At 30.6% G+C, this 25,610-nt stretch overlaps 2 protein-coding genes and 3 non-coding genes across 8 annotated transcripts; all 5 read left to right on the top strand.

Moving 5' to 3' along the window:
* The first annotated feature begins 5,293 nt into the window (after positions 1-5,293).
* LOC100815850 (40S ribosomal protein S5-like) lies at positions 5,294-8,040 on the top strand. The gene is made up of 5 exons (NM_001289371.2): positions 5,294-5,370; positions 5,463-5,548; positions 5,912-6,183; positions 7,442-7,645; positions 7,745-8,040. Exons 2-5 carry the CDS (start codon positions 5,465-5,467, stop codon positions 7,797-7,799), a joined length of 615 nt encoding a protein of 204 aa, NP_001276300.2. The 5' UTR covers positions 5,294-5,370; positions 5,463-5,464; the 3' UTR covers positions 7,800-8,040.
* Positions 6,449-6,529, top strand: LOC112997951 (small nucleolar RNA Z102/R77). The gene has a single exon (XR_003263000.1). It is a non-coding gene; the product is annotated as a small nucleolar RNA Z102/R77 (small nucleolar RNA).
* Positions 6,756-6,838, top strand: LOC112997950 (small nucleolar RNA Z102/R77). Its single transcript, XR_003262999.1, has one exon. It is a non-coding gene; the product is annotated as a small nucleolar RNA Z102/R77 (small nucleolar RNA).
* On the top strand, positions 7,149-7,231 carry LOC112997949 (small nucleolar RNA Z102/R77). The gene has a single exon (XR_003262997.1). It is a non-coding gene; the product is annotated as a small nucleolar RNA Z102/R77 (small nucleolar RNA).
* A 13,245-nt stretch (positions 8,041-21,285) lies between the features above and the next one.
* On the top strand, positions 21,286-24,877 carry LOC100815318 (EEF1A lysine methyltransferase 1). Of its 4 annotated transcripts, none has more exons than XM_003533852.5 (5): positions 21,286-21,664; positions 22,536-22,694; positions 23,847-23,928; positions 24,097-24,213; positions 24,675-24,877. In XM_003533852.5, exons 1-5 carry the CDS (start codon positions 21,341-21,343, stop codon positions 24,701-24,703), a joined length of 711 nt encoding a protein of 236 aa, XP_003533900.1. In that variant the 5' UTR covers positions 21,286-21,340; the 3' UTR covers positions 24,704-24,877. The 4 variants fall into 4 exon arrangements, with proteins under 4 accessions (XP_003533900.1, XP_014617556.1, XP_014617555.1 ...); XM_014762070.2 differs by having other exon boundaries at positions 24,097-24,229; XM_014762069.3 differs by having other exon boundaries at positions 24,097-24,242.
* The last annotated feature ends 733 nt before the right edge of the window (positions 24,878-25,610 follow it).

The following is a 25,610-nucleotide window of genomic DNA, read 5'->3' as shown; positions in this document are numbered from 1 at the left end:
ATTTTAAAAACATACACAAAGCATATTTTGTAAAATAAACATACAAGATTTTAAACCATTCATGAAGCAAGACATAAACCAAATTATAATGCAAATCACATAGTCATATATCACAATCCATAAATATTCAATCATACTAAGCAAATATTAAAAATACTAAGTGTTCAAATGTCATAAGCATATAACCAAATACAAGGCTTAAAAACAAAATATAATTATAATCTAAATCTATTATCAGAGAATAAAAAATTAATTCTAAGTAACAAAAATTAGTTAAGAACACATATATGGTAATTCATTACTTATCTCAATTATTTTAGCATATCGATATAATTTTGACAAAAATCCAATCATGTCAAATCATACATAAATGGATAAACATACAATAAATGTATTCATACAAAAGAGAAAAACTTATAAAAATCAAACAAGATGATAAATCATCCACAAATCATAATAAAAACATATGTATCAAATAAGTTATAAGTCATCAAAAGTAACCAAGTAAAACCATAACACATAAAGCAACTAACAAGTTTTAAACTTTTAGAAAATAAAGTACTAATAAAGTTTCAAAACATAATTCACTAAGTACCAAATAAGTAAACAAGATAATCAAATTTAAACACATAACAAAAAGACATTAAAACAAACTATTTTGCACCCATAAAAAATACATATTCATTATCTTAATCAACATAACCTTTAAATATAATAAAAAATCATAATAACTCTTAAACACAATCAATCATCAAACATTTCAAATTAAATTAATTAAATTATCAATCAACTAATTATGCACAATAATTTTTATTCCAATTTTTTTTAATTTCTTTTCCAATTTTTTTTTAATTTCAATTTCAAATTTTAAATTTCAAATTTTAAATTTTAAATTTCAAATTCCAACTTCCAACTTTCAATAACTTCCACTTCCAACTTTCAACTTCCATTTTCAACTTCCAACTTCCATTTTCAACTTTCAAACTTCCACTTCCAACTTCCAACTTTCATTTTCAACTTTCAACTTCCAATAACTTCCAAATTTTAATTTTCAAACTTCCAATAACTTGCAAATTTTAATTTTCAAACTTTCAACTAGTTGGACACAATTACCAAAGACAAAAAAATCAATCATGCATATTAAAATTCTTTAAACTAAATATAGTTAATTAATCATAATAAATTTTAACATAATCAAATAATTTTGGACTTATCTTCAATTTATAGAACTAAGTCTGTTCTACTGTAATCGATTACACATAGTGGTATCGATTACCAGAGAATTAAACACTAAATTTTAAGTATCAAATAAAAATCATCAACACATATCATGGTAATTATTTACTTAATTCAATTATTCTAACATGTCAAAACATTTTTTTTTATTTTTTAACAGAATCTAATCATCTTATAAACAAAACATAAGCAATTCAAGCATTAATGAATTCAAACAAAACTCATTTAATCATACATATTCAAAATTAAAATTAAATATGGTTAATTAAACATTGTAAACACAATCAAACAATTTCAACAATTATTTTCTATTAGCGCAAAAATAACTTAACTGAAAATATTAATCATACCTTAATTCATAGAGATGACTTAGATTTTACCTCTTTTGAGATTTTACTGATATTGTTGTCGCCGTATGTAACATGTCCACTTTTCTTGGGAGAAATGATTGTAAATTTGGATACATCTCTCGTTATATGCTTGAAACATTCACTGTCGATGTACCACTTCTTCCTTACAGATTCTTCCTCGTTGTTTTCATGAGATTTTGTCATGAGACATAAGTTGACTTGATCTTTATCATGATCTTGAAATGATTTCAGATTTGACCTATACCTGGAATTTCTTTTGACAAACAGAGAATTTAAAGAGGCCATTTATCTTGAAGTTGCTAAACTTTCTACAAGAAACCTGCTCTGATACCACTTGTTGGATCAAGTAGCCTCGGAATAATTAAGAAGGGGAGGGAGTTAAATTAATTATTAATGTGATACATCCAGCAAGTTGTCTGCCACTACTCTTAGAAGCATCATTCAAATTATCGTACATATGCAATAGGGGGGAAACTCCCCATGCGTAGCTTCCACTCTGACTAAGATCTTAAAAGGCATCCAAGAACACCATATGCATGTGTGTTGCACTCTTGTTAGAAAAAAGAGTGCAACCTAGAAAATGCAGCAGATTAGCTTGAGCTGCTACAGTCTAGTGTTCGACATCACATTTGCTACAATAATTGTTTCGTAGTCATGATAGTCGTACATATGCCCTATAACACTATATTGTTTCAACTCTGGCTTCATCTCCACTGACTTCAAGTAATTCCACTAACATCAACACCGCTTCGTCGACATGAAGAGTCTTGAAGCTGTGGAAGGTGTTTGTGATGGGCACATGAAGCAAAGAGGCCACATCATCGAGGGTGACGGTGACCTCTCCTACTGGAAGATGGAAACTGTTAGTTTCCTTATGCCACCTCTCCGGAAAAGCCAATATAAGTCCCCGATCATCAGTGTCCAATGAACATGCGATCAGAGGACTTAATCTTGTAGCATCAACTAACCCTTCAATCTCAGCAGCAGACCTCCCATATTTTTGAAGTTTCCTTCCATGGGAGGATAACTTCAATTCAGGACATTCCTAAAAAAAATTAAATAATTTTAACAATAATAACAAATACTTATTGAAATATAATTTATTTAAAACTATAAATACCTCTCCATTCTAAACAATGACTGCAACATGATCAACATAGGCAGTCAGAACTGATGTGTTACGCGGTCTGCCTAGAAAACCCTAGGCATCAACAATTGCTTCTTAAGGTTGTTGGAAGACCTCTTTAGCTGCGCCATCCACATGATGAACATCCTCAGCAACAGTGGCGACTTCTCGTTATCTGTGTGCGGATGCTATGGGCCTTCGACTCTGGGGAGCTTAATCTGAATCAGGATTATCTTCTCTCCCTAGGGCTTTTCCTATAACTCTGTCTAAAGCACGACTTGAACCTCTGGTTCTAACCATAATCTATAAATTTGAACATACATACAAATTTATGTCAAAATTCAAACAATAATTCAATCAACTACTATACAATCATTCATAAATAAAGAATTATTTATTTATATATATATATATATATATATATATATATATTCAAATTTTATTTTTAATTAATTTTATGTAATGAATTAACTTCTTTATTAAAAAGCAACTTACAAAAAACACTATAATTAACTAATTACATAAATAACTAATGTATAATAATTATAAATATATTTATAATAAAAAATAAAACAATAAATTTTTCAAAAAAAATGAAAATAATCTATTTTTTTATTAAAATATATTAACTATTTAAAACAACATTTTGAATACTATATTTATAATTAAAAAAATACAATAACTATTTAAAAACATAATTCAAAATAATATATTTTAATTAAAACAACAATAACTATTTGAAAACATAATTCAAAATAATCTATTTTTGATTAAAAAATTAATTTTTCAAAACAAAATTTAAAGTAATATATTTATAATTAATAAACAACAACTATATCGAAACAAAAATCATAATAATATATTTATAATTAAAATAAACAATAGCTATTTAAAAATAAAAATAAAATTAATATATTTAAAATTAAAAAATAACTATTTAAAAACATAATACAAAATAATATATTTTTATTTAAAAAAGAAAAAATAGCTATTTAAAAACAAAAACAAAATTAATATAGTTACAATGAAAAAAGTAACAATTTAAAAACATAATTAAAAATAAAGTATTTTTATTTTAAAAAGAAACAATAAATATTTAAAAACAAAATTAAAATTAATATATTTACAATTAAAAAAACAATTACTATTTAAAAACATGATTCAAAATAATCTATTTTTATTTTAAAAAAATAAACAATAACTATTTACAAACAAAAAGTAAACTAATATATTTATATTTTAAAAAAATAACTATTTAAAAACAAAAATCAAAGTAATACTTTTTATAAATAAAAAACATTTACTATTTCAAAAAATAAATTAATTAGTAATTAAAAAAACATATGAATTAAGTAATTTATATGTTTTATACGGATTCTAAAGAAGATAAAACAACCATTAAATAGAAGAAGAAGCCTTACCTCGACGGCGGAAACGACACGATGGTGGTGGCGACGTCCTTAAAGTCGACAATGGAAGCAACGAACGACGGTGGCACAACACAAACTAAAGAAGACGATGGAGGGAGGCAAAGGAAGAAGATCATGTGCAGCGCATACAAACAAAGAAGAGGAGGGAAGGTTTTTAACATTCAAGTGAAGGACATTTTTGTCACTTCACTTAAATTGCTGTGTGCACAAACAATATTACTGGGTGCACCTAACAACGGCTGAAATACAAATAAGAGAATGCAAAATTTAGGGTATTGCTATGTACACCTAGTGAAATCCCAACAATTTCATGATTTTTCTATTTTGCCCTTTCGTAAAAGGGATACGGATTCATATGAGGCTTACGGATTAGTTGATCCATATGAGCCTAATCCGTAAGCCTTACAGATTGGACTCATATGGATCAGTTGATCCGTAAGTGTTTTTCAATTTTTTATTTTTTTTCATACAAATCAGCCGCAAGTGTTTTATTAAAATTTTTTTCAGGTTATTAGCACAAGACTTTAACCAACTGAGCTAATAGGTCAATTATATTATAAAATAAATAATGTTGTTATATATAACAGTAAAATTTCTAATGTATATTTAATGCACATGTAAAATTAAATAATAAATTTTATGATAATTAATTTTGATATAACTCATACTAATTATTTAATCTGTATATTTTTTATAAATAAAATAATATTTAATATTAAAAAAAAATTAATTTATTAATAAATTAAAAAAACATTTTTGAATTTTTTTTAAAAAAACACTTATGAATTACGTAATCCGTATGACTCATACGGATTACGTAATCTGTTCATAATCCATATGAATTAATCCGTATGACTCATACGGATCACATAATTTGTGTGAGGTAGATGGATTATGTAATCCTTAAAAATAAAAAAACACTTAAGGGCAGTTTCGGAAATTTTGTTTAATGCTGGGTGCACAAGCAATATGTCTGGTGCACCTAGCAAAGCCCCAAAATTTAAATGCCTAAAATGAAAACCACCAAGGGCCCGGGGTCCAAAGACACACAAACCAATAACATGGGCCGGGCCTAACCATTAGGGTTTTTTCCATTGCTATAAATACCCAAATGTCATAGCGAAAGAACATAGGGTTTTTGTCGTTGCGACTAAGAGTTGCTGCTTCTTCCGCCACTCAGCACTTCGCTCCCTCTGTGCTTCACCAAGTTCGTTCTCTTCCATTTTCTTCTGCTTCTGTTCTTCTCTTTCTCTCTCTTCCCTTCGCTAACTCGTTCTCTATATTCAATTGCTTGTTCAGCCATGGCCGAAATCGAAGCTACCGTTCCAGATCCCTCTCAAATCGACGTCAAACTTTTCAACCGCTGGAGCTTCGACGACGTTGAGGCACTTCTTCACTTTTCCCCCTTTTTATTCACTCTCTGTATCGACGCTTCTTTAAACTATAGCAAATTTGATTAATTATTAAGTTTGTCTTAGTTATTAATCTAGTTATATCGTGAAATTACCGGATTTTGTTTACGATAACTGTGTTCTGATTGTTATTAGGTTAATGACGTTGCTCTGGTTGATTAGGTTAACTAAAAATGTATTTTTTGTGGTATTTAGTTTGAGTTACTTTTTTGCATGTTCTGATTGGGATTAGGTTAATGATATGTCCCTTGCTGATTACGTTGGGGCGTGGTTGATTAGTTTAACTAAAATGTTTTCTTTTGTTGTATTTAGTTTGATTTTTTTTTGTGATATTAGGTTACTGATATGTCTCTGGCTGATTACATTGGAGTGTCCCCGTCAAAGCATGCTACATATGTTCCTCACACTGCTGGTAGGTACTCAGTGAAGAGGTTCAGGAAGGCGCAGTGCCCCATTGTTGAGAGACTCACCAACTCTCTCATGATGCACGGAAGGAACAATGGAAAGAAGCTCATGGCTGTCAGGATTATCAAGCATGCAATGGAAATTATTCACTTGCTCACTGACCTGAACCCAATTCAGGTCATTGTTGATGCCGTCATCAATAGGTATGATATGGTACTGAGAATCGTTTTTCTTTGTGTTGATGGCTTTGCTTTAGGTTTTAATTGCAGATGTGTTGTTTGCTGATGGTACCATCAGTAGTAGATTGGTTTCATGTTATCGTTTGCCTTTTTTGTAGATTTGTATTGTTGGTTTCCAACAATGAAATTTTAAGTTTATGATTTTGAACAAATGACTTTGGTCTCATAGATTTGAATTGGTTTTGATTTTAAAATATATGTTGACAGATAAAATATGTCATGATTTGGAGAATGGAATGATGATTATTATTTCCCTATTGGTTTGATTGCCTTCATGATGGCATTTTGTATTAGCTCTATCTGACCATTCTCCTTATTTGCTTGTTTGTTTTTGTTTTGTTATTTCTATTTGAATATGGTAGACCATATTTTTGCTTTTGGGAAGAAAATTGTTCAGCATAGGTTGTTGTTAGAGCATGTGTTGTTTTTTCTTTCCGTTACCTAAAGTGGGTGAACTCTGTACTCTAAGTAAGGAAATCCAAAATTGATGATCTACTCTTGCTTTAGGGCTTTGACAAATGACAGCCAGAGTTGGAGAATGACATGATGATTAATCATTTCCCTATTGGTTTGATTGCCTGGATGATGGCACTTATGTATTAGCTCTATCTGATCATTCTCCTTGATAAATTGAAATATAATCATGGGTATTTATTTTCATGAAGTCAATAACATGTCATTTAGAATTATTGCACATTACCAAAATGAAACATCTAAAGAACTGTATCTAAGTTTTTGTCTAATGAAAACCAGTTCTTGTTTGGTTATTGATTGGATGATATAGTAACTATGGCCATGTTTTGGTATTTTTACTTGTTTTAATAGGTTATTGCTTTACAACTTTTTTTTGGGTTAAACCTTATTTCTATGTTATAGCTACTGTGGTTTAGGGATTATTGTTCAAATAATCAATGTTAGTTGGAGATGGAGAATGACATGATGATTCAATGTTTCCCTATTGGTTTGATTGCCTGAATGATGGCACTTATGTATTAGCTCTATCTGATCATTCTCCTAATTCCTAAGTATGTTGATATAAGATATATTGTTGTTTTATTCTATCAGATCTTGGTTTATGACTTGTATACATCACATATCAGGAAACTTGTTTGTAATGTGCATTTAAAATGGCCTTGATACTGTTGTGATTCAGTTGTAACATGTTGCTTTTAAATTTCAGTGTTTTATTTGACTTAATTGAATATGTTTTTTATTTATTCAGTGGTCCCCGTGAAGATGCAACTAGAATTGGTTCTGCTGGAGTGGTGAGGAGACAGGCCGTTGATATCTCACCCCTTAGACGTGTTAATCAGGCCATCTATCTTCTAACAACAGGTGCTCGGGAAGCTGCTTTCAGAAACATCAAGACAATTGCTGAATGCTTGGCTGATGAACTTATTAATGCAGCTAAAGGTTCATCCAACAGGTATACTTTTTAACATTCCTATTCATGGTGTGTACATTTTCTGATGTAATTTTGATTTTTTTTTTGTTGGTTTTGCTGAATGACATTACTGTATTTCAGTTATGCTATCAAGAAAAAGGATGAAATTGAGAGAGTTGCCAAGGCTAATCGTTAAACCAACAAAGGATACAGTATTGGTGACCAGAAAGATTTTGTTTCGACCTTTGAACTTCATTTTCAAATATTGTGTACTAGTTTTGATGGCTTTAGCTATTTTTTAGTTCGCACAAGGATTTACATGAACGATTTTGTTTCCTGGACGAAAATTTATATTTAAAGACTTGGAGTTTAGTAAGAGCCTGCTTTATAAATTGTTGTGACGATTTAAATGGCTAATGGTGTCGCTTCTTTGTTTTTGCCTGGAGTTCGTCTGTGATAATTGCTCTAAAGCCCAAATCTAATGTTTAATTAGTGTTGTCATAATCTAATCATAACAGTGGAATCGAATTATCTGTGCCGAGGTTTGTCTAGAGCTCTTACCCAGTAGCAGGTTTTTTTATGTCTATTTACAAGTTTATTTCAAAAAGATTTCTTAATGTTAATAATTTTGTTATTATACTATAATTTTTGTTTGCTGAGAATCTCTATTTAAGTTTTTAGTGTGAAAATAAAGTTGAAAACAAGTTATAAAGAACACATTTAGAACTTATTCTTTTTGATAAACACAACACATTTAGAACTAAATCTTTTGTGTTCAATATAGAAAATTAAATTATTTTAAGCACAACATATTTAGAACATAATCTCTTTGATAAACACGACACATCTTGAACTAAATCTTTTGTGTTCAATAAAGAAAATTAAATTATTTTAAAAACAATTTTTTTACGGTGTGTTTGGATGGAGAAATTTTAAATTTTAAGAATTTCAAATATTTTAAATGAAATTTTTTTATTTTTATAATTTTGTGTTTGAATAAAAAAAGTTAAAATTATGAGGGCGAAAAAAAAAAGAAAAGATATGATTGTTCTGTTAGTTTCATGCGTGTTCTTCTATGCACTGTTTCATCCAAACAATGAATCTTAAATTACATTCTCTGATAAACTACTTTCTTGAGTTAAAATTCTCTATCTAAACATACTCTTATTAAAATGTTTGTAGAGTAGAATACATTAAGCAACTCTTTAGTTTTTCCGATCAATATTTAAGACTAATATAAGCTAAAAAATGAATTATCAGCATGTAACATAACTGATTGGAAGATCAAGCAAAAGAAAATAAATGTTAGTTTGTTTGCGGCAAACCAAAAGTATTTAATCTGTTTTATAAAAAATGTATAAATAATGATTAAGATAACAAAGTATCACCAGATTGTATGTTATTTTTTATTATTATTTTCTAACATGATTTTATCTCGTTTCAAACATGTATAACTTATTTAATGAGAATAAAAGAACTAATATAATTAAAATATATAATATATTTTATAAAATATTATGGTCTAGTTAACTTTGATGTATTTATTTTTAATGAGATTATTGTTATTAGATATGTTATTAGTATATTAATATTGAAGATGATAATAAAAAAAATATAAAACAAAGAAAATCTTATTTTGTTAAAATTTCAAATTAGTATTATTTCCTAATATTATCTTTGCTCTGCCTTCTTGGCGATGATAATAAATAAGTATAGAAGAAAAAAAATCAATATTAATAACAATAATAGTTATCACAGATATTTATATAGTATAATTGTAACTATGTATAACTTATTTAAGAAATAAAACTAAAGCAATAAAATTGATATAAGATGATAATTGATACTTTTTTTACGTGCAGTTATTTATTATAAAAATTGATTTAAGAAATAAAACTAAAAAAAAATAAAATAGGTTAATTTATTTTATTAAGAATATATTGAATAACATAATATATTTATAATTAATTTAAATATAATGTTTATTTTCAATTATCATTTTTTAAAATACAATTACACATTGTTTAATAAATTTTTCATAGATCAAGTTATATATATGATAAAAAAAGAATTATATTTTAATTTAAATATCTTGATGCCAATAAATTTAAATTATTTTTTTTCACATATGATGTCGACTCTACTATGTAGATATTAAATAGCATAATCTTTGTTTGTAAAATTACAATAACAACACTTTTATAATACAAGTTTTACGTAATAAAATTTAATTTTTATTATCTATTCTTGGAAGGTCTGCATGAGTTTAGAAGGTCTTAACATAATTGAAAATGTAATCCCAACACATACCATCTTGCAGTTACAGAATTTAAATCCCTTTGAAACACTATAGGAAGTGTTTGTATTAAAACACATTTACCCTACCGTTATGCTTTATGCTTCCTCTCTCAATGCCTGCTACCTTTTCATTTTTTCTCAAACACGGCTCCAAATCTTAGCTTTCCTATCAATTATAAAGTTAGCTAATATTACAATTCCATAGTGTAAATCAACATTAGAATTTTTAGTAAGAGTTTTTAAATATGGAATACAAAGGGAAATAAATCCATAAATTAGTAAATAAAAAACAATGTTATTATAAAATTAATGTTTTCAATATTTTAAATTAATCAAATTAATAATAATAAAAACTTCAAATAATAATGACTGTAACAGTATTGATAATAATTAAAGACACAAACAACAACATGAAATATATTATTCCATGAAGAGTGTGACATTTAAGTGAAGATACACGAAAAGTAGTTAATATTTTCACTTTATATAAATAATTAAAGTGATATATTAAAAATATATTAATTGTTAACGCTTTTAAATAGTAATTTATAAATAATCACACATTGAATATATATGAAGTACAAAAAAATCGCTGGCTTTTAAATAATCAATCAGTTTATACTTTGAAAAAGAGTTAACATCTTTACTTTACATAATTAAAGTACTAACTAAAAATAAAAATAAAAAGATAAAAATTGGAGTTTTTTAATATTTTTTTAAGCTTAGGCCTAAATTATTTATATTGGGCTCATGCCAAATCTCCTTTTTTTTATAACTTATTTATGGTCAACCCATAGATTCTTTTTTTAATTCTTTCTACTTTTTCTATCTTTTTTTTACTCGACTTAAAAATTTCTCTTGTTAACTAATTTGAATTAAAAACTATTTTCTTCCTCTCATTTCTAGTATTTTCTTCTTTTCAATTTTTGTGTTGTCTAAGTCCAAATTTATGTTTCCTTCTATTTTGTTTTTGGTTTGCGGTTAATTTTTCATCTGAAAACATGTTTGCTTTTTTCTAATTTGGTTTAAGCCATACACATTTCTTGTGTAGACTATAAATAACTTTTTTGAGTCGCAATTCTGCTTAAGTTAGATAAGATTATTAAATTGATAATTTTTTTTCTTTGAATATTTAACAGAATTGTAGTGGACAACCCATTAATTTTAAGCCTCTAGTCGAATCTAAAATAGTCCTACGTCGCACATAACTAATGATTGAGAAAAAAAAAAGAAACATATATAAAATTTATAAGTTCATTAGAGTTAAAAAGTATGAGACCTAAAAGAATAGAAAGTTTTCCTATATTACAACCCTGTGATTGTGAAACGGTAGTTCATGACATCTTTAAACTGCTAGCTCTTTCGAGTTCTGTACCAGAGGGTGCTGGAGTAACTATTACATTGGAAGAACTCTGATGTCACAACTTTTAGGCAAAACCTGACAACAATGGATATAGCATGTGTTTCCTCTAAGAAATCCTCATCAACAACCATTAACAGATCAACAATTTTTGTCACCAGCTCAAGTAAGACTTTTCCAAAGCAATAAAGGCCATAGCCACAAATTGATGTTGATGAACTTGTTCGATAGTAAACAAAATTTATGTCATAATAATAGATTGAAAAAAATATTTCTAACTATTTCAACACTATTTCTCTGCATTCATATGCACCTCAAGATAGAAAAAAGGAAAACACAATTAACATAAGCACATAAAATAAACCACAACATCAATCACCTAATATAAATGATTCATGAAAGTACTCAAATATACACACTTGCACTTTTGAAAGACAGGCACAAACCAACCAAAGTTCTATGAGCTTTTTGTGTGAATGAACAGTAGAACTTCTCAAGCCAACATGAATCAGTACATGTTCAATCACCCCACATATATCTTGACCACTTAACTACTTCAAAATGAATATCTTGCATAATAGTGAAGTTTAAATTTTTTTTTTTTGCATATTTCCTATCTTCATATGTCAGAATCATTTTCACAATTTATAGAAAAGTAGGAGACAATTCTATGTAGACCTACCTGACTCCAATGCCTCCCAGGAAAGAGAATAAAGGGACTAACAATAATGTGATGAGCACCTTGTTCAAAGCAAGATTCAAAAAAATCTCTTATTGATGGTTCTGCTAATTCCTGTAAATGTAAAATACAATTATGAAGAATCATGTGTTACTACAACTATTATTTCTGTCAGTCAAATCTAGATTCCAAGTCAGACTGAGAAATAAAGAGTAAGCAGCTAAACTATATTTCCTCTTATCGACAAATCATGCATTATTATGCATGCCAAACAACCCAAGGAAAATGCTAAGAATATTAATACCTGTGCATTTGCACGTGCGTCCTTTATATTTACACATGTGCACATTCTATATTATCATCATCCGTGTAGTACTTTTAAGAATTTAATTGAATTAATTGATAATAATATATGTAGTGCCTTTAACTCAATTCAATTGTCTTTTAAGTTAGATGTGGAATCATATTTTTTATTTAGAAAGAAGATATTATATACTAAGGAAGTTCACGATAAGAATAAGAGAATTGTTGAAAACTCATCCAAACCTAAAATATTATATGCTAAGGTAGTAAAAGATAAGAATAAGAGGGTTGCTAATAATTGATCTAAATCGAAGACATTATACCATAACTTATATAACTTATAATCATTATGTGTATGTCATTGTAAGTCAGCCATGCTAGCATTTTAGAAAAACCATTTTAACAATGGCAAACCAAAAGAGATACAAGGATAATAAACACAAAATGTTATACTAAGTGAAACTATTGTTGTAAACAGAACATTACACCCAAACCCAATAACTCTTAGTTAACTTTTGTCACTCCAACCACCTTTCCCATTACAACATCAAAGGTAAAGATAATTTTGTCTCCCTTCTGTAGTTTGTTATATTTGTAGTAACACTTCCAACCTTTTCCAATCTTTATCGTGTTCTTGTGAAGTTGATGAATCAGACCTTTGCATTCAGTAATAACTCCACCCAAGAACTTAACAATGACTAAATTAGCTTTAGCTTGGCTTAAGAGATTTGCAACATGGAAGGGTAAGTTCTGGCACAAATGAAATATAATTGACTTCCAAATTAAAAGTGAAAATAATATAAGTGAAAGATAAAAAAAAAATTAACCATATGAATTGGCTTCCTATTGATTTGTACTTGGTCAAGGTTGCTTCCAATAAGATCTCTTCTTAGTTGGTTGCATCATGTGACTGAGGTTTGGGAAATTGATCACATTCTCCACCCTTTTGAAGTTGAAGTCGTTAATTTTTTAAAACAATAATTAGGAACAATGAGTGAAAAGATATACAACAAAATAAAGATTTAACCTCAACCGTTGTTCTATTATGAAAATGTAACCCTAACAATTAATCATTGATAGTCTCGTGTTTTGATTTCCTAACATGCAAATTCAATTACCTGATTGAGTAAATCATTGAATTGATCAGATTCATAAAATCTTATGAGTAATTCTTTTAGTGGTAGGTCAAGATGAAAACTAAAATTAAATTTAATTAAATGAAATAGAACTGGAAGTTGCAATAGATGTTTAAAACAACTTACATTTAGAGAAAAGTGTGAAATTGATGAATTGGACAAAACATCTCCAAAATCATCCATCACATTCCTGAAAGTAGAACTTGAGAATTGAAATAAGACTTAAGTCAAAGTAGAATGTACACCTCAACATTAGTTTGAAATACTAAAAGTCAGAAGTCATAACATAAAGTGTTTTTCATGTGTGATATAATTAGAATTTTACCAATTAAAGATTATAGAACACTTCTTTGAAGACTACATTTGTCGTAGTATTCAATGGTCTTCCTTCCTTATCATATATCAAGATCTTTAATCATTCCAGTGATTGACCCTGAGATTTGTTTATTGTCATGGCTTATGATAGCAGGATAGAAAACTACTTCCTAATTAGTTTAAAAGGCCATGGTGACTGTGATGGAGATATACACATTCTAGGAATATATATCAGATTTCCATTTTTGTTTCCATCAATGATTTTTGCTTGGATGACATAGTTTGCTAATCTTGTCACAATTAGTCTTGTGCCATTACACAAACCTTAATATTGATCTATATTTCTTAAAAGCATGATTGGACTTCCTACTTTAAGTTTAATTTTATGATTAGGAAGTCTAGATGTCCTAATAGAGTTTAGAAATTCAGGAGTAAATGCTTCCCATGCTTGGTTGTTTACTGCATCTAATTTGTCTACCATATCTACGCTTAAATATTTTTTTTCACCTCCTACATTTATTAGAAAAATGGACAGATTAACGTAGAATGTTTTGTTTGTAGCACTTATTTCTAATTGAATTGTGCATAAACTATAATAAATTAGTACTTGACACTAATGATAGAACAAAATCATTTATCTCATCAACAATATCAATTGTAGAAGCCAAAATAGCTCTACATTGCAAATACTCCTTATTATTGTATTGGTCAATTAGATTTAGGTAGGTGTTGCTGACAAGAAGAGTATACCAGTGTATAAACACCCAACAATTTTGAATACAACATTCATGAAAAGAATATTACTATAGCAATCAATCAGAAAAGCAAAGAAATAGTTACATTGGTAACAAAAACAAAGTATATAAACAAAAATATTACCTCTCGTTGCATGACTTCTTCCTAAAGAAGCAGCCACACTTGTACTTCAAAATGATATGGAGACATGCCTAACATCAAAAGAATAATTCCAAAAATAAAGTCACAGATATGGAAATTTACCAAGAAATGATGCAACAGTTTGCCACAAAAGTAAGCTAGAGCATCATCATGGATTTTACCAGGGTTCTGGGCTATGACAGCCAAAAGAGCAAACTACTAGGTCATATTTGTACCAGTTTTATACTCACACAGCACAAGCTTGATGAATTCTTGTTCATGAACGCATCCAAGATAAGATATAAATTAAAAAAAAACATCAACTTGCTATCACCATGTATACTATATCTTAGTATGCAACAAAGATGTATATACCAAGAGCAACATTCTTCAAAGCATGTCCAAGTCCAAGTTTGAGTGATTGAAACACAACTAATTTTTCAAGAGGAATCTAATAATTTAATCAAACACATCATAAATACTTTTCATCAGCTTCAATTTCAATCAATTGAAATTAAGTTACAACGAAGTAATTGAACATAGCACTAAATAACGTAGATCAAATGCTGGGTTGCTTATGCGTTTCCGAACATTCTCAACATTACCAGGAAGGTCAAAACAGAAAAGATTAAGCAAGGCTATAGTAGGTATTAGAAAGAAGCATGCTGGAAATTGTTATGAAATGGCATCATCAATTAAATCTAACCTCACCATCAACATATGACGTAAATTTTATAACACGGGATACATTGACAAAGAATCGATATGGAGACATGCCTAACATCAAAAGAATAATTCCAAAAACAAAGTCACAAATATGGAAATTTACCAAGAAATGAGGCAGCAACTTGCTACAAAAGTTAGCAAGAACATCATCATGGATTTTACCAGGGTTCTAGGCTATGGCAGCCAAAGCAGCAAACTGTTCAGTCATATTTGTAGCAGTTTTATACTCATAAAGCACAAGCTTGGTGAATTCTTGTTCATGAAGACATCCAAGATAATATATAAATTAAAAAAAAACATGAGCTTGCTACCACCATGTATAGTATATCTTAGTATGCAACAAAGATGTATATACTAAAAACAACATTTTTCAGAGCATGTCCAAGTCCAAGTTTGAGTGATTGAAGACACATTCTTCTAGAAGCCATATCTCACAAGGAAGATATTTGAACACACATAGTTTTGTCACTTTTTAGATATTTGATGAACACATATTTTTCAGCCATATTTCATTCCTGCATTCTTCATAAGTATCATTGTTTTGAATTAACTCTCCGATCTCTCCTCCTTTTGTTTTTTCCTTTCAAAATCATGCATTGATATTAGATAGGCAGGTTGTAAAATAGCAGTGTTAACAAAAATTTAAAAATTCCTCTTTTCCTATGTTACCCATAAAAAAACCAAAGATTTGTTTGCACTATAGATTATAATGTCCATGTATACAGGCATAAGCAAAATAGAGACTCAAAAGCTAAAGAAACTAGCTCACCACATCAACTGGTTTGGTTAAATTATGGATCATCCTTCCTCATCTTCTAAGTGAGCTACATTTTGTGAAAACGTCGGAACCTTCACTTTCACAGTCTCGTTTGTCCCGTCTGGGCCAATTTTGAAAGATGCTTCATTTTGCACATCATTTATACCGTGTTATTTTTAAATTGGTATAAACAACTATCAACAACCAATGCATTTAACATAGGCACTTAAAATCAGTTAACCTAACCTTCTTGTAAAATAAAATTAGCTCAAAAATAGACTTAGGCGATCTTAGTATTGTCCACATGTTTATCACTCGAACAACAATCTTCCATGTTTCCTTTTGGTCATCTATTTCGGTTATGGAGTTCAATCTATGAAACAATGCTACACAAATACACAAACTATAGTTATTGCAAATAGAAGCACTACAAATCACACATATTATTAACAGAAGCACAACAAATGAAACAAATTGCATTAAATCCATACTAGCAGCCATTAAACTTTCAACACCAACTGCAAAAATTTAAAAATATCCAAAACATGATTGTTAAAAACTCATTAGTCTAAATGAGTCCATATATGGATAGAAACACACTTACGAAGTAGGGTGAGGTTGTTAAGGTGACAATTGTAGAAGCTTCCTGCAACATAAAATGAAAATGCAGAATAGAGCTAAGGTTACTACAAATCGAATCGCGGTAATATAGAAAAATCTCATAAACTAAAAAATAAGGCTCTTTACAATACATAAAATGACATTAATCTATCTACAAAACAGAGCATGACCCTTGTCAATTTACTTGACCTTGTTGAATAAACATACTTGAACAACTTTTAACCTTTATACAACAGAGAATGAAAATGCATGATCCCTTTTAGATTGCCGAACATCCAATTGGAATCGAGAAATGAGGTTGAAAGAAAATTAATGAGAAGCTAGGCACAATTGATACCTGTTAGAAAAAATAAAATAAAAATGAAAGAAATAAATAAGAAGAAGATGCACAGTCTTTAATTAAATAACAAAATAATAGTAGAAAAATAATTTTAATTGACACCACATAAATCAACAATGCACTATATCATACAATAAGAACAAGGAAAAAATAAATTAGGGAGAGAAAGATATAGTCTGGGTTGAAGCGCGTAAACACTATCCTTAGAGAGAAAACACCTCCACTGCAGGGGTAAGAAATTATGATTGCGCTCCTCTCCCAAGATACGACAACCCATTGGTTCCGATCGTGTGCAGCGAAAGGATCCTCGAACTTTATGAACACCAATGCTCTTACTCTCAAGAAATATGTTTTTATAAGAGAAGAAATAGAAAATTTTAGGGAGAAAGGAATGAGACTATAACTATAGCTCTATCAGTGTATTTTTTAGAAAAGAGGAAAGAGATATATATAGGCATTTTTGCAATAACAAGATATGACTGTTGAAAACCAACCTACAGTTGTCAAAACAAACGTAATAAACTAGTTGACTCATTAAAACAAAATTTTAAGAAAATCTAAAATAAATATTTTATTTTATAAAATAGAATTCATATAATTAATATATATTTATAAATTTTAAATTAAAACACAAATATTTACCAACATTCCCCCACATAATTTAAAATTTTAAGATATATTTTTTAAAAGATAATTTGTACAGAAACATGAGAGAAAGAGCATGTGATATTGTATTTCGGTATAAGGAACCTTTCGGGTTTGAGCCTTATACCTAGTGTTTATGAACTTCCACCCGAGAAAAATGTAGAGACTTGATTGTCTTGAACTACATATTCTTTAACCGGACTTTAGTACACAACCCCTACAATATTGGTGTTCAATTAGGTTCTAATCAGTGGTAGCGCGTTACACGGCCTTGCGCTTGTATCTTGTTTCGTGAGTGTCACTTAGAGATTAATCCATATCTCATAGTGGCGACCCCACCACCACACTCACTAGGTGAATCCTCAAAGAGTGAGTTGTGACCCCCATCCCTATAATAATTGTCATCGGACTCATTAATAGGTATTTTTTTTAACAAAAAATACACATATATAAATACCTCAACCTTAATATTGTCACAATTTATAATACACCTCTTCATAGGAATGAGAAATGGAACAACTCCGCCAAATTTTATTTTGGTGTACTTTAGTCAACAAACAATTTCGTTGTTACCCGTTGAACTCCATTCATGGGATCACCAATCACACGGAGACGGGTGTCCATTGTTGTAACTAAATAATGGGCTTTAATCTCATTCCCCTCGACGACTCAAATACTTGTTGACATGTCAACCTTTTTGTAAGCGGATCCACAATATTATTTTCTGACCTGACAAAGTCAAGAGAAATGACACCATGAGAAATCAAATTTTTTATAAACTTATGTCTCACTCTTAAGTGTCTTCTTTTTTCATTAAAAGTTTGCTTGTCACTTTAGATATAGCAATTTGACTATCACAATCCATTGGAATTAGAGGTATATGCTTATTTAACAATGACAAATCGCATAATACATTTTTAAGAAATTCAGCCTCACTAGTAGCAGTATTTAAATCAGTAATTTTTGCTTTCATGTGAAATAATAATTTGTCTAGTAGATTTTCATGATACTGCACAACCAGCTAAAGCAAAGACAACCAATTGTCAATTTTATTTCATCAAAATCAGAACTTCAATTTTGTATCACTAAATCCCTCAATTACTTTCCAATCTACCAACTGCATGTGCAATATTAGACGGGCCTAGAGAAGTTTGTCAAATGCAACAAAGAACCGATACTTTGAGAATATTTTTGTGAAGAAATGTTTTTACTCAAATTTTTCTTTAACTTGATGGATGAGTCATAAGGAGTAAAAGCATGTTTCGCATCAAAATAATTAAATTTCTTCAATAGCTTTTCAACATAATAAGATTAGGTAAAAGTCATGCCATCATTTTTCTTTATAAGTTTAATTCCCAAAATCACATCTACTTGACCAAGGTCTTTTATGTCAAAGTTTATAAACAATAAGGACTTCACATCATTTATGAAATGCATATTACTACCAAATATCAACATGTCATCCAGATGCAAACATAAAATGACACATCCATTATCATCAAATTGTTTCACATACACACATTTATCACTATCATTAATTTGAAAATCATACAAAAGAATAACTTAATCAAACTTTTGTGTCAATGCTTTGGAGCTTGTTTCAAACCTTACAAAGTTTTAACAATTTATTTTTTAAGGAAAAAGATTTTCAAAGAAAGTGACATCTCTAGATTGCATAATAGTAACATTAGAAATTTCAGTCACTTCTGAATTAACAACTAAGAATCTATAAGTAGTATTATGTAAAAAATATCCAACAAAATACAATTAACATTTTTTTCAATTTTCCTTTTCTTATTAATAGGGATATTAACCTTTACTAGACCCCCCACACTTTAAGATATTTCAGATTTGATTCTCTTTTTCTCCATAGCTCATAAAGAATTTTTTTTTAATTTTTTTTATAAAGTACTCTATTAAGAATACGACATGCAGAATATAAAGCTTCACCAAAGTGTTTATTTTATTGTTTTTGTGTGTTATATTTTCTAGTTGGGATTTTTGGTATGAAGTGTAGAATCAACATAGCTGGCTCAGGTCACCTCGTAGGTCTGGAAGCTAGTGAGAAGAAAGCTACGATTTTTGAAATTGAAATTTAAAATAAGTCACGAAATGAAGGAACGAAGAAGATGAGGAAGCTCAACGCGAGTAGATGCAACTGAGGCTCGATGATGTGACATCCCAGGCCTGCAAGCTAGCATCGTCGTAGCCTGACCTATTGATTTCAAAATGAAATTTGAACAAAAAGCGTGAAACTGTGGAACGAAGAAGCAGAGGAACGGAGTCGAGGCAAGGTGCAAGCGAGAGAAATAAAATAATGCCAAAAAACGAAGGAGATGACGCGTGGCTCAATTGGTTGTTCTTTTATCACTAAAGATAGAAAAACATGTGTAGAGTATATTCACTCTCACAAGACATGAAAATGCACACGCTTCTTTCATCTTATTCTTAGGGCCTATTTAGTTTTACATTGGCTAAAATATATGAATGATCTCTTAACTTATTTTTTGGGTTCTAAATTAGTCTTCTTTTAGTTCTAAAATAGTCCTTTTATTTAATAATTGACATGTTAATCCTTTATTTTTTTTACCATATGCAATTTTTGGGCACAATTTTTAACTAAAAGGAGGTTCAAAATTATGCCCACTCGGAGGAGTTGAGTCGTTGTGGCACACTTTGTACCACCTTTCTTTCTAGATTTGTTGTCAAACTCTGGGATGAGCTTGACTGTCCACTAGGTGTTATGGGAGGATCCGTTGTGGTCTTGGGTTATGGACTCCTTGTACTCGTCGCCAAGGAGGTACTTGTCGTAGTGGCTTTGCAATGGTCTTGTCGTAGTCGTAGCACCACCTTCGTGCAATGGAAGAACTCCGTGCTCGAGTGGTGGTGGTATTGAAGACTACAAGTCGTAGATGAGTCTTTCATTGTTAGAGACTGACCTCTTTACGGAGTAGAACTCGGAGGTGCTTTATTCGATCCAGTGGCCTAAGGAGCCTATGAAGGTTGTCAAAGAGATGGAAGAAAATGCATTCTCTCCCACCAGCATATACATTACGGATATGTCATTCCAAAATTGACTAAGTATATTTACGAATCAATCATTTCGTAATTACACATACAATTACATATTGACCTATCCATAATGTATCTCTTGTTACGAAATGAATAATTCGTGATAAATTTGTATTACGGATTACGGATTGACCAATCGATAATATTTTTTTTTTATATTATGGATTGTTGTACAAATGTATTATGAATTGCTCATTCTGTAATACATTGCACATGTGTTTTGACTTGCGTGAGAAGGACATAGATGATCTGGGGTGGAGTGATCGTGCTCATGGCTGATGGCATGGATCTGGGGTGGAAGGGTCGCCCAACCTTGGCTTGCAATGGTTCCAAGGTGAGTGGTGGAGGTTGGGCACAAATGATGGAAGTGCTGGGAGTGAGGAAGAAGAAGGGTTAAAGTGGAATATTTGAAAATATGGGGTGCGTTAAAGAATTGACTAATTTCAAGGATAGATAACCGTCATTACATGTTTTTGGGCTCATATCGGTTCGGTTTGGATCCGAATCCGAGAGTCTATATCCAGTTGGAGCAACCCGGCTCCTATCAGTGTGTTTTCTTTTCCCTATCAACTTCTTCTCCCATTCTTCCACACACGAGATCACTACTCAATGGAGGACCAACTCGAACTGAACCCTAACTCGGTCACCAGACTCAGTGAGTCCTCGGCGCCGTCCGACGACGACGAACCGGCTCTGAGCTCCCACACCCTTGCCGCCCTCAAAGAATTCCTGGCCGAGCAGCAGCAGCGCGGCTCCGATGCCGCCGGAGAGTCCGAGGTTTCTCTAGTGTCCGAGGATTGGAGGCTGAGCCAGTTCTGGTACAGCCCCGAAACCGCCACAACCGTCGCCGAAGAAGTTCTCGCTCTGTGCGGCGGCGCCGTCCACGCTCGCGTCGCCTGCATCGCTTGCCCTACTCTCTATGCTTATCTCAAGGTTCGTTCCTTTCCCTATGCCATCGTAATTTAATTTTTTATTTATTTTTCTTTTAAGTAATATATTGTGTGAATCAATTAGAAATTATCGCTTGTATCACTTTTAAATAGATATTGTAATTCTTAAAAAAAGAGTAGATATTGTAAAAACCAACAAGTATTCAGTACTGGGTTTGGTCCCTTTAATCAAGGTCTCGGATTGGAGCCTTGTGATGGAAAAAAAATGTATTTGAGAGGTTATTAGCAAAGCTTTTGTATGAAATTACCATTCATAATTTTTGTATGAAATTTTACAAGATAGTTGAAAAGTTATTAAGCAGTGTCTTTAGAGCTTGGATTATGTATGAAGTTTGTTGTTGTCCTGTATATATTTGTAATATAAAATTGTAGTATTGAGCATTGGTTTAATGTAAAAGAATTTAATTTGGATGGATTATTGACATGTATGATATGTTTGTTAATTTCTATAATTAAACTCATTTAAGAAAGGCAGTCATACTTTAAAAATCATATTTGAGATGATCCTTGATTAGTTGACAGAGTAAGAATTTTACACTAACTGCATGAAAATTGGAAATTAAACTCATTTGTGAAAGGGAGTCATTCTTAGCAGTAATAATTAATGAATTCAATTAGAGTACACTTGTAATATATGAAATTTTATACTGTCATCCAATCATAGATTGTCATGTATGATAGGATTTTTGACTTTTTGTTTTAAAAATCTTATTTAGGGGTTATTTCGAATTTCAAATTAGTTAACAATGTAAAAATCTTTATTGTGACAGTGTGTGAATATTAAATTCTCTCTATTCGCTTTTGTTGTATTACAGTATTAGTAACATTCTCTTTTTCCTCTCTTCAATATTCAGAAAATGGATCCTAATGTGTCTATGCAACTTCTGGAGTATGACAAACGTTTTGGGCAATATGGAAGTGAGTACACATTTTATGACTACAATCACCCTGAGGATATTCCATCAGAATTGAAGCATTCCTGCAAAGTTGTTGTTGCAGATCCTCCTTACTTGGTGAGAATTAATAGCTGAGATTTTACTCTGTAAATCGGTGTCTTCTGTGTACCTTTTTGCTTCCATTTCTGTCTATTGTTTTTGCACTTCACAGAAAACTATAAATGACATGAGTGGCAGAGGATTAAATTAACATGTTTTTTTCTTGTGAAAAATGATTTCTACACCTCTAGTGTGCAAGTTGTAAAAAAGGAAAATTTAAACCGCAATACTGTATAACTTAATTCAGTTAAAACTCAGATGCTATCTTGTGTGCAGTCTGTGCATAGAATATAAAAGGGTCGTATGTTTAATTAGGAGTGTACCAATTTCCAATACCACTACCCTTTTCTTGTTCTAATTTTAGAAGAGTAAGTTCCAAGTCTTCTAAGATTTATTTATAACAAATCCATAGTGTTGGACTTCACTTAAGTATTACTCCCTCCCTTGTGTACATTTTTTTACATCTTCTGATTAAAAGTAATGATTTGACTGTGATATGAAGCTGATATTGTTCAGTCTTGTAGGTTTGATGGTAATCAATAACCTAATATGAACCTAATATCTTCCTATATCTCAATGTGAGCTAATTTAAAGTTTGTTTCGTGTATCCTCACAGCTTCTGGCCATGAGTCACCTGTTTACTCTATTTCTGCATCACTCACTATTTTGTAGGAATAATTGTAATTATTTGTTACCAGAAGGGGTACCCACGATGCAAGTGTAAAAGAACAAGCCTGTTTTATTTGAGGCATGACAAACCTTTTTCCTTCTTTTTTAATCTAAAGCAAACAAGTTAGATTTAATGCATAAAGGGTGCATTTGTGTAAACTGCTTAAACACACTTATTTGGTGAGCTCTTATCATATGAAAGCTTATGTGATGAATTTTACCATGAATCTTTTTGAAATAAGCTAAAAAAAGTTTATAAGAGTCTTGAGCCAGTTTGGTAAGCCCAAATAATCTCTCTCGTTGGAGGTTCTTTCGAATGCTTCCAAAATCTACTAATAGTAATGTGTGTAATTGCTGAGTCTATGTTATTCAATTCGCAATGAAAGTTGTCATAGAAAAGAAATCAAGTGTGAGATTATGAGACTAACAATATAAGATTATTTCCAATTTAAAACAGTAACATGGCTGATGATCTTTTCAACCTAATTACTTTGGTAGTAGAGCAAAGAGTGCTTAGAGAAAGTTGCTGAAACAATTCATCTGCTCGTACAACCTGGAGAGTCATTTTTGCTTCTACTAACAGGTATCAATGAATTTTATCCTGTTGTGTTTTTTGTGTCACTGCTCTGAAAATGTTAGTTTACTCTTTGATAGAATGTTTATGATGAGATAATCAGTTTGAAGAATTATTAAGAAATAAAACTGTATCCTAGGTTGGGTATTCTAATTGTTACAATTACTTGTATTGTAGGTGAAGTGCAGAAAGAAACGGCAGCAGAGATCTTGGGCTTGCATCCTTGTGGTTTTAGGCCTCAACACTCTAGCAAACTTGGAAATGAGTTTCGGCTGTTCTCTAACTATGACCCTGGTACAAGACTAGGAGGGTGGGAAAAATAGGTTCTTTTCCTTTGGTTGTCCTTCCTTCAATGTCTCCAATTAGGTTAGATATCTGTATAAAGTTCAGGATAAATAGTATTTTATGTATCTTAATTTGGTCAAAATTAATTTTAATCCCTATATTTGAAAACGATGGTTTTGATTCTTGTATTTCATTTTGACTTGACGAGAGACGAAATGCACCACATTTTAGAAAACATTAGAACCAAACCGAAACCAGCATTTTTAAAATTTAGAGACAAAAACAAATTTCGATCAAATATTGAGGAACCTAAAACACATTTTATGCAATTTTTTTTAATATATTTCTTCCATATAGCTGCTAACACTAAATTCCATCTCATATATGCCAAGGAATTTACATAGCTAGGTATTTCCATTCTGGATTTTCCAATTTAAAAATGATGGTTGCGTATTTGATTCATGTTGCAGTGATTGGATGTGATCATGTCTGCCGTTAAGACGACGTTGAAGTAAACATTTCTGTGGAATTAATATTTGCCTCTAGGCAACAAGTGTGATTTTGACATTGGTCGTTGGAGATATTGTCGACTTGTCTCCATTTCTAGTAACAGGGACATTTTTGGGTTGTATTTGATTATTACGAGGAAATGCGTTTCAATGGACCGATTAAATTTGTCTTTTTGATATTTGAAACTTGAGGTTAATCTTTGACCCACCATTATTTCAAGATTATTGTGAATGATAGATAGTTTGTACTACTAAGGGCAATTTTGATATAGACTCTAATCGTGCGGTTCAGCAATGATAGATAGTATGTACTACTAAGGGCAATTTAGATAATATGTAGTACTAATAATAAGTGTTGTTGAACTAGAGGATGCCTAATTAGAAGGATAAACAAAGGATGAGAGGTTTGGGTTATCAATGTTGAGAAGCTTTTATGGATTATTGTCCATGATGAATGAGACTTTGTGAGAAAAATAAATGGTTTGAAGATAATAAGATAGGATGAGTAGCAGACAAAGCTATTAAGTTGCATCTAACTCCCCCTGCTCTATATATAATAAGTGATCTACTGTTTTCACTTGATTGATACCAACGATTGAGATCGCATTGAGAATATAAACGATTTAGATTGAGTCTTAATTAATTACCTTTGGTTTGTGCTATTCGAAAAAATCAGTATTTAGTCAAATAGTCTTGTACAAAGCGTTGTGTAGTCACGTCATCTCAAAACAAGCAATGTGAGGTCAAATTATCTCGAATGAATGAATATTCAATCAATTCGTATAAGAAAAATGTAGTGCTCAGTCAATTAATACACTGTTTACTATTTATTCAATCAACAAGAGCAAATTGACAATGAACATAATAGGACATAATTAACAAGGGCAACCAATTAAT

This window comes from Glycine max, chromosome 9 (assembly GCF_000004515.6).
Source record: "Glycine max cultivar Williams 82 chromosome 9, Glycine_max_v4.0, whole genome shotgun sequence".
Taxonomy (NCBI): Eukaryota; Viridiplantae; Streptophyta; class Magnoliopsida; order Fabales; family Fabaceae; genus Glycine; species Glycine max.
This window is presented reverse-complemented; position numbering and strand designations above follow the sequence as displayed.

Excerpts from the sequence above, each read along its gene's own strand:
- LOC100815850 (NM_001289371.2), top strand. The coding sequence starts at position 5,465 with ATGGCCGAAATCGAAGCTACCGTTCCAGATCCCTCTCAAATCGACGTC. Across the intron at positions 5,549-5,911 it reads GGAGCTTCGACGACGTTGAG|GTTACTGATATGTCTCTGGC; the intron begins GCACTTCTTCAC and ends TTGTGATATTAG. Across the intron at positions 7,646-7,744 it reads GCTAAAGGTTCATCCAACAG|TTATGCTATCAAGAAAAAGG; the intron begins GTATACTTTTTA and ends ACTGTATTTCAG.
- LOC100815318 (XM_003533852.5), top strand. The coding sequence starts at position 21,341 with ATGGAGGACCAACTCGAACTGAACCCTAACTCGGTCACCAGACTCAGT. Across the intron at positions 21,665-22,535 it reads CTCTCTATGCTTATCTCAAG|AAAATGGATCCTAATGTGTC; the intron begins GTTCGTTCCTTT and ends TTCAATATTCAG. Across the intron at positions 24,214-24,674 it reads GTTCTCTAACTATGACCCTG|TGATTGGATGTGATCATGTC; the intron begins GTACAAGACTAG and ends TTCATGTTGCAG.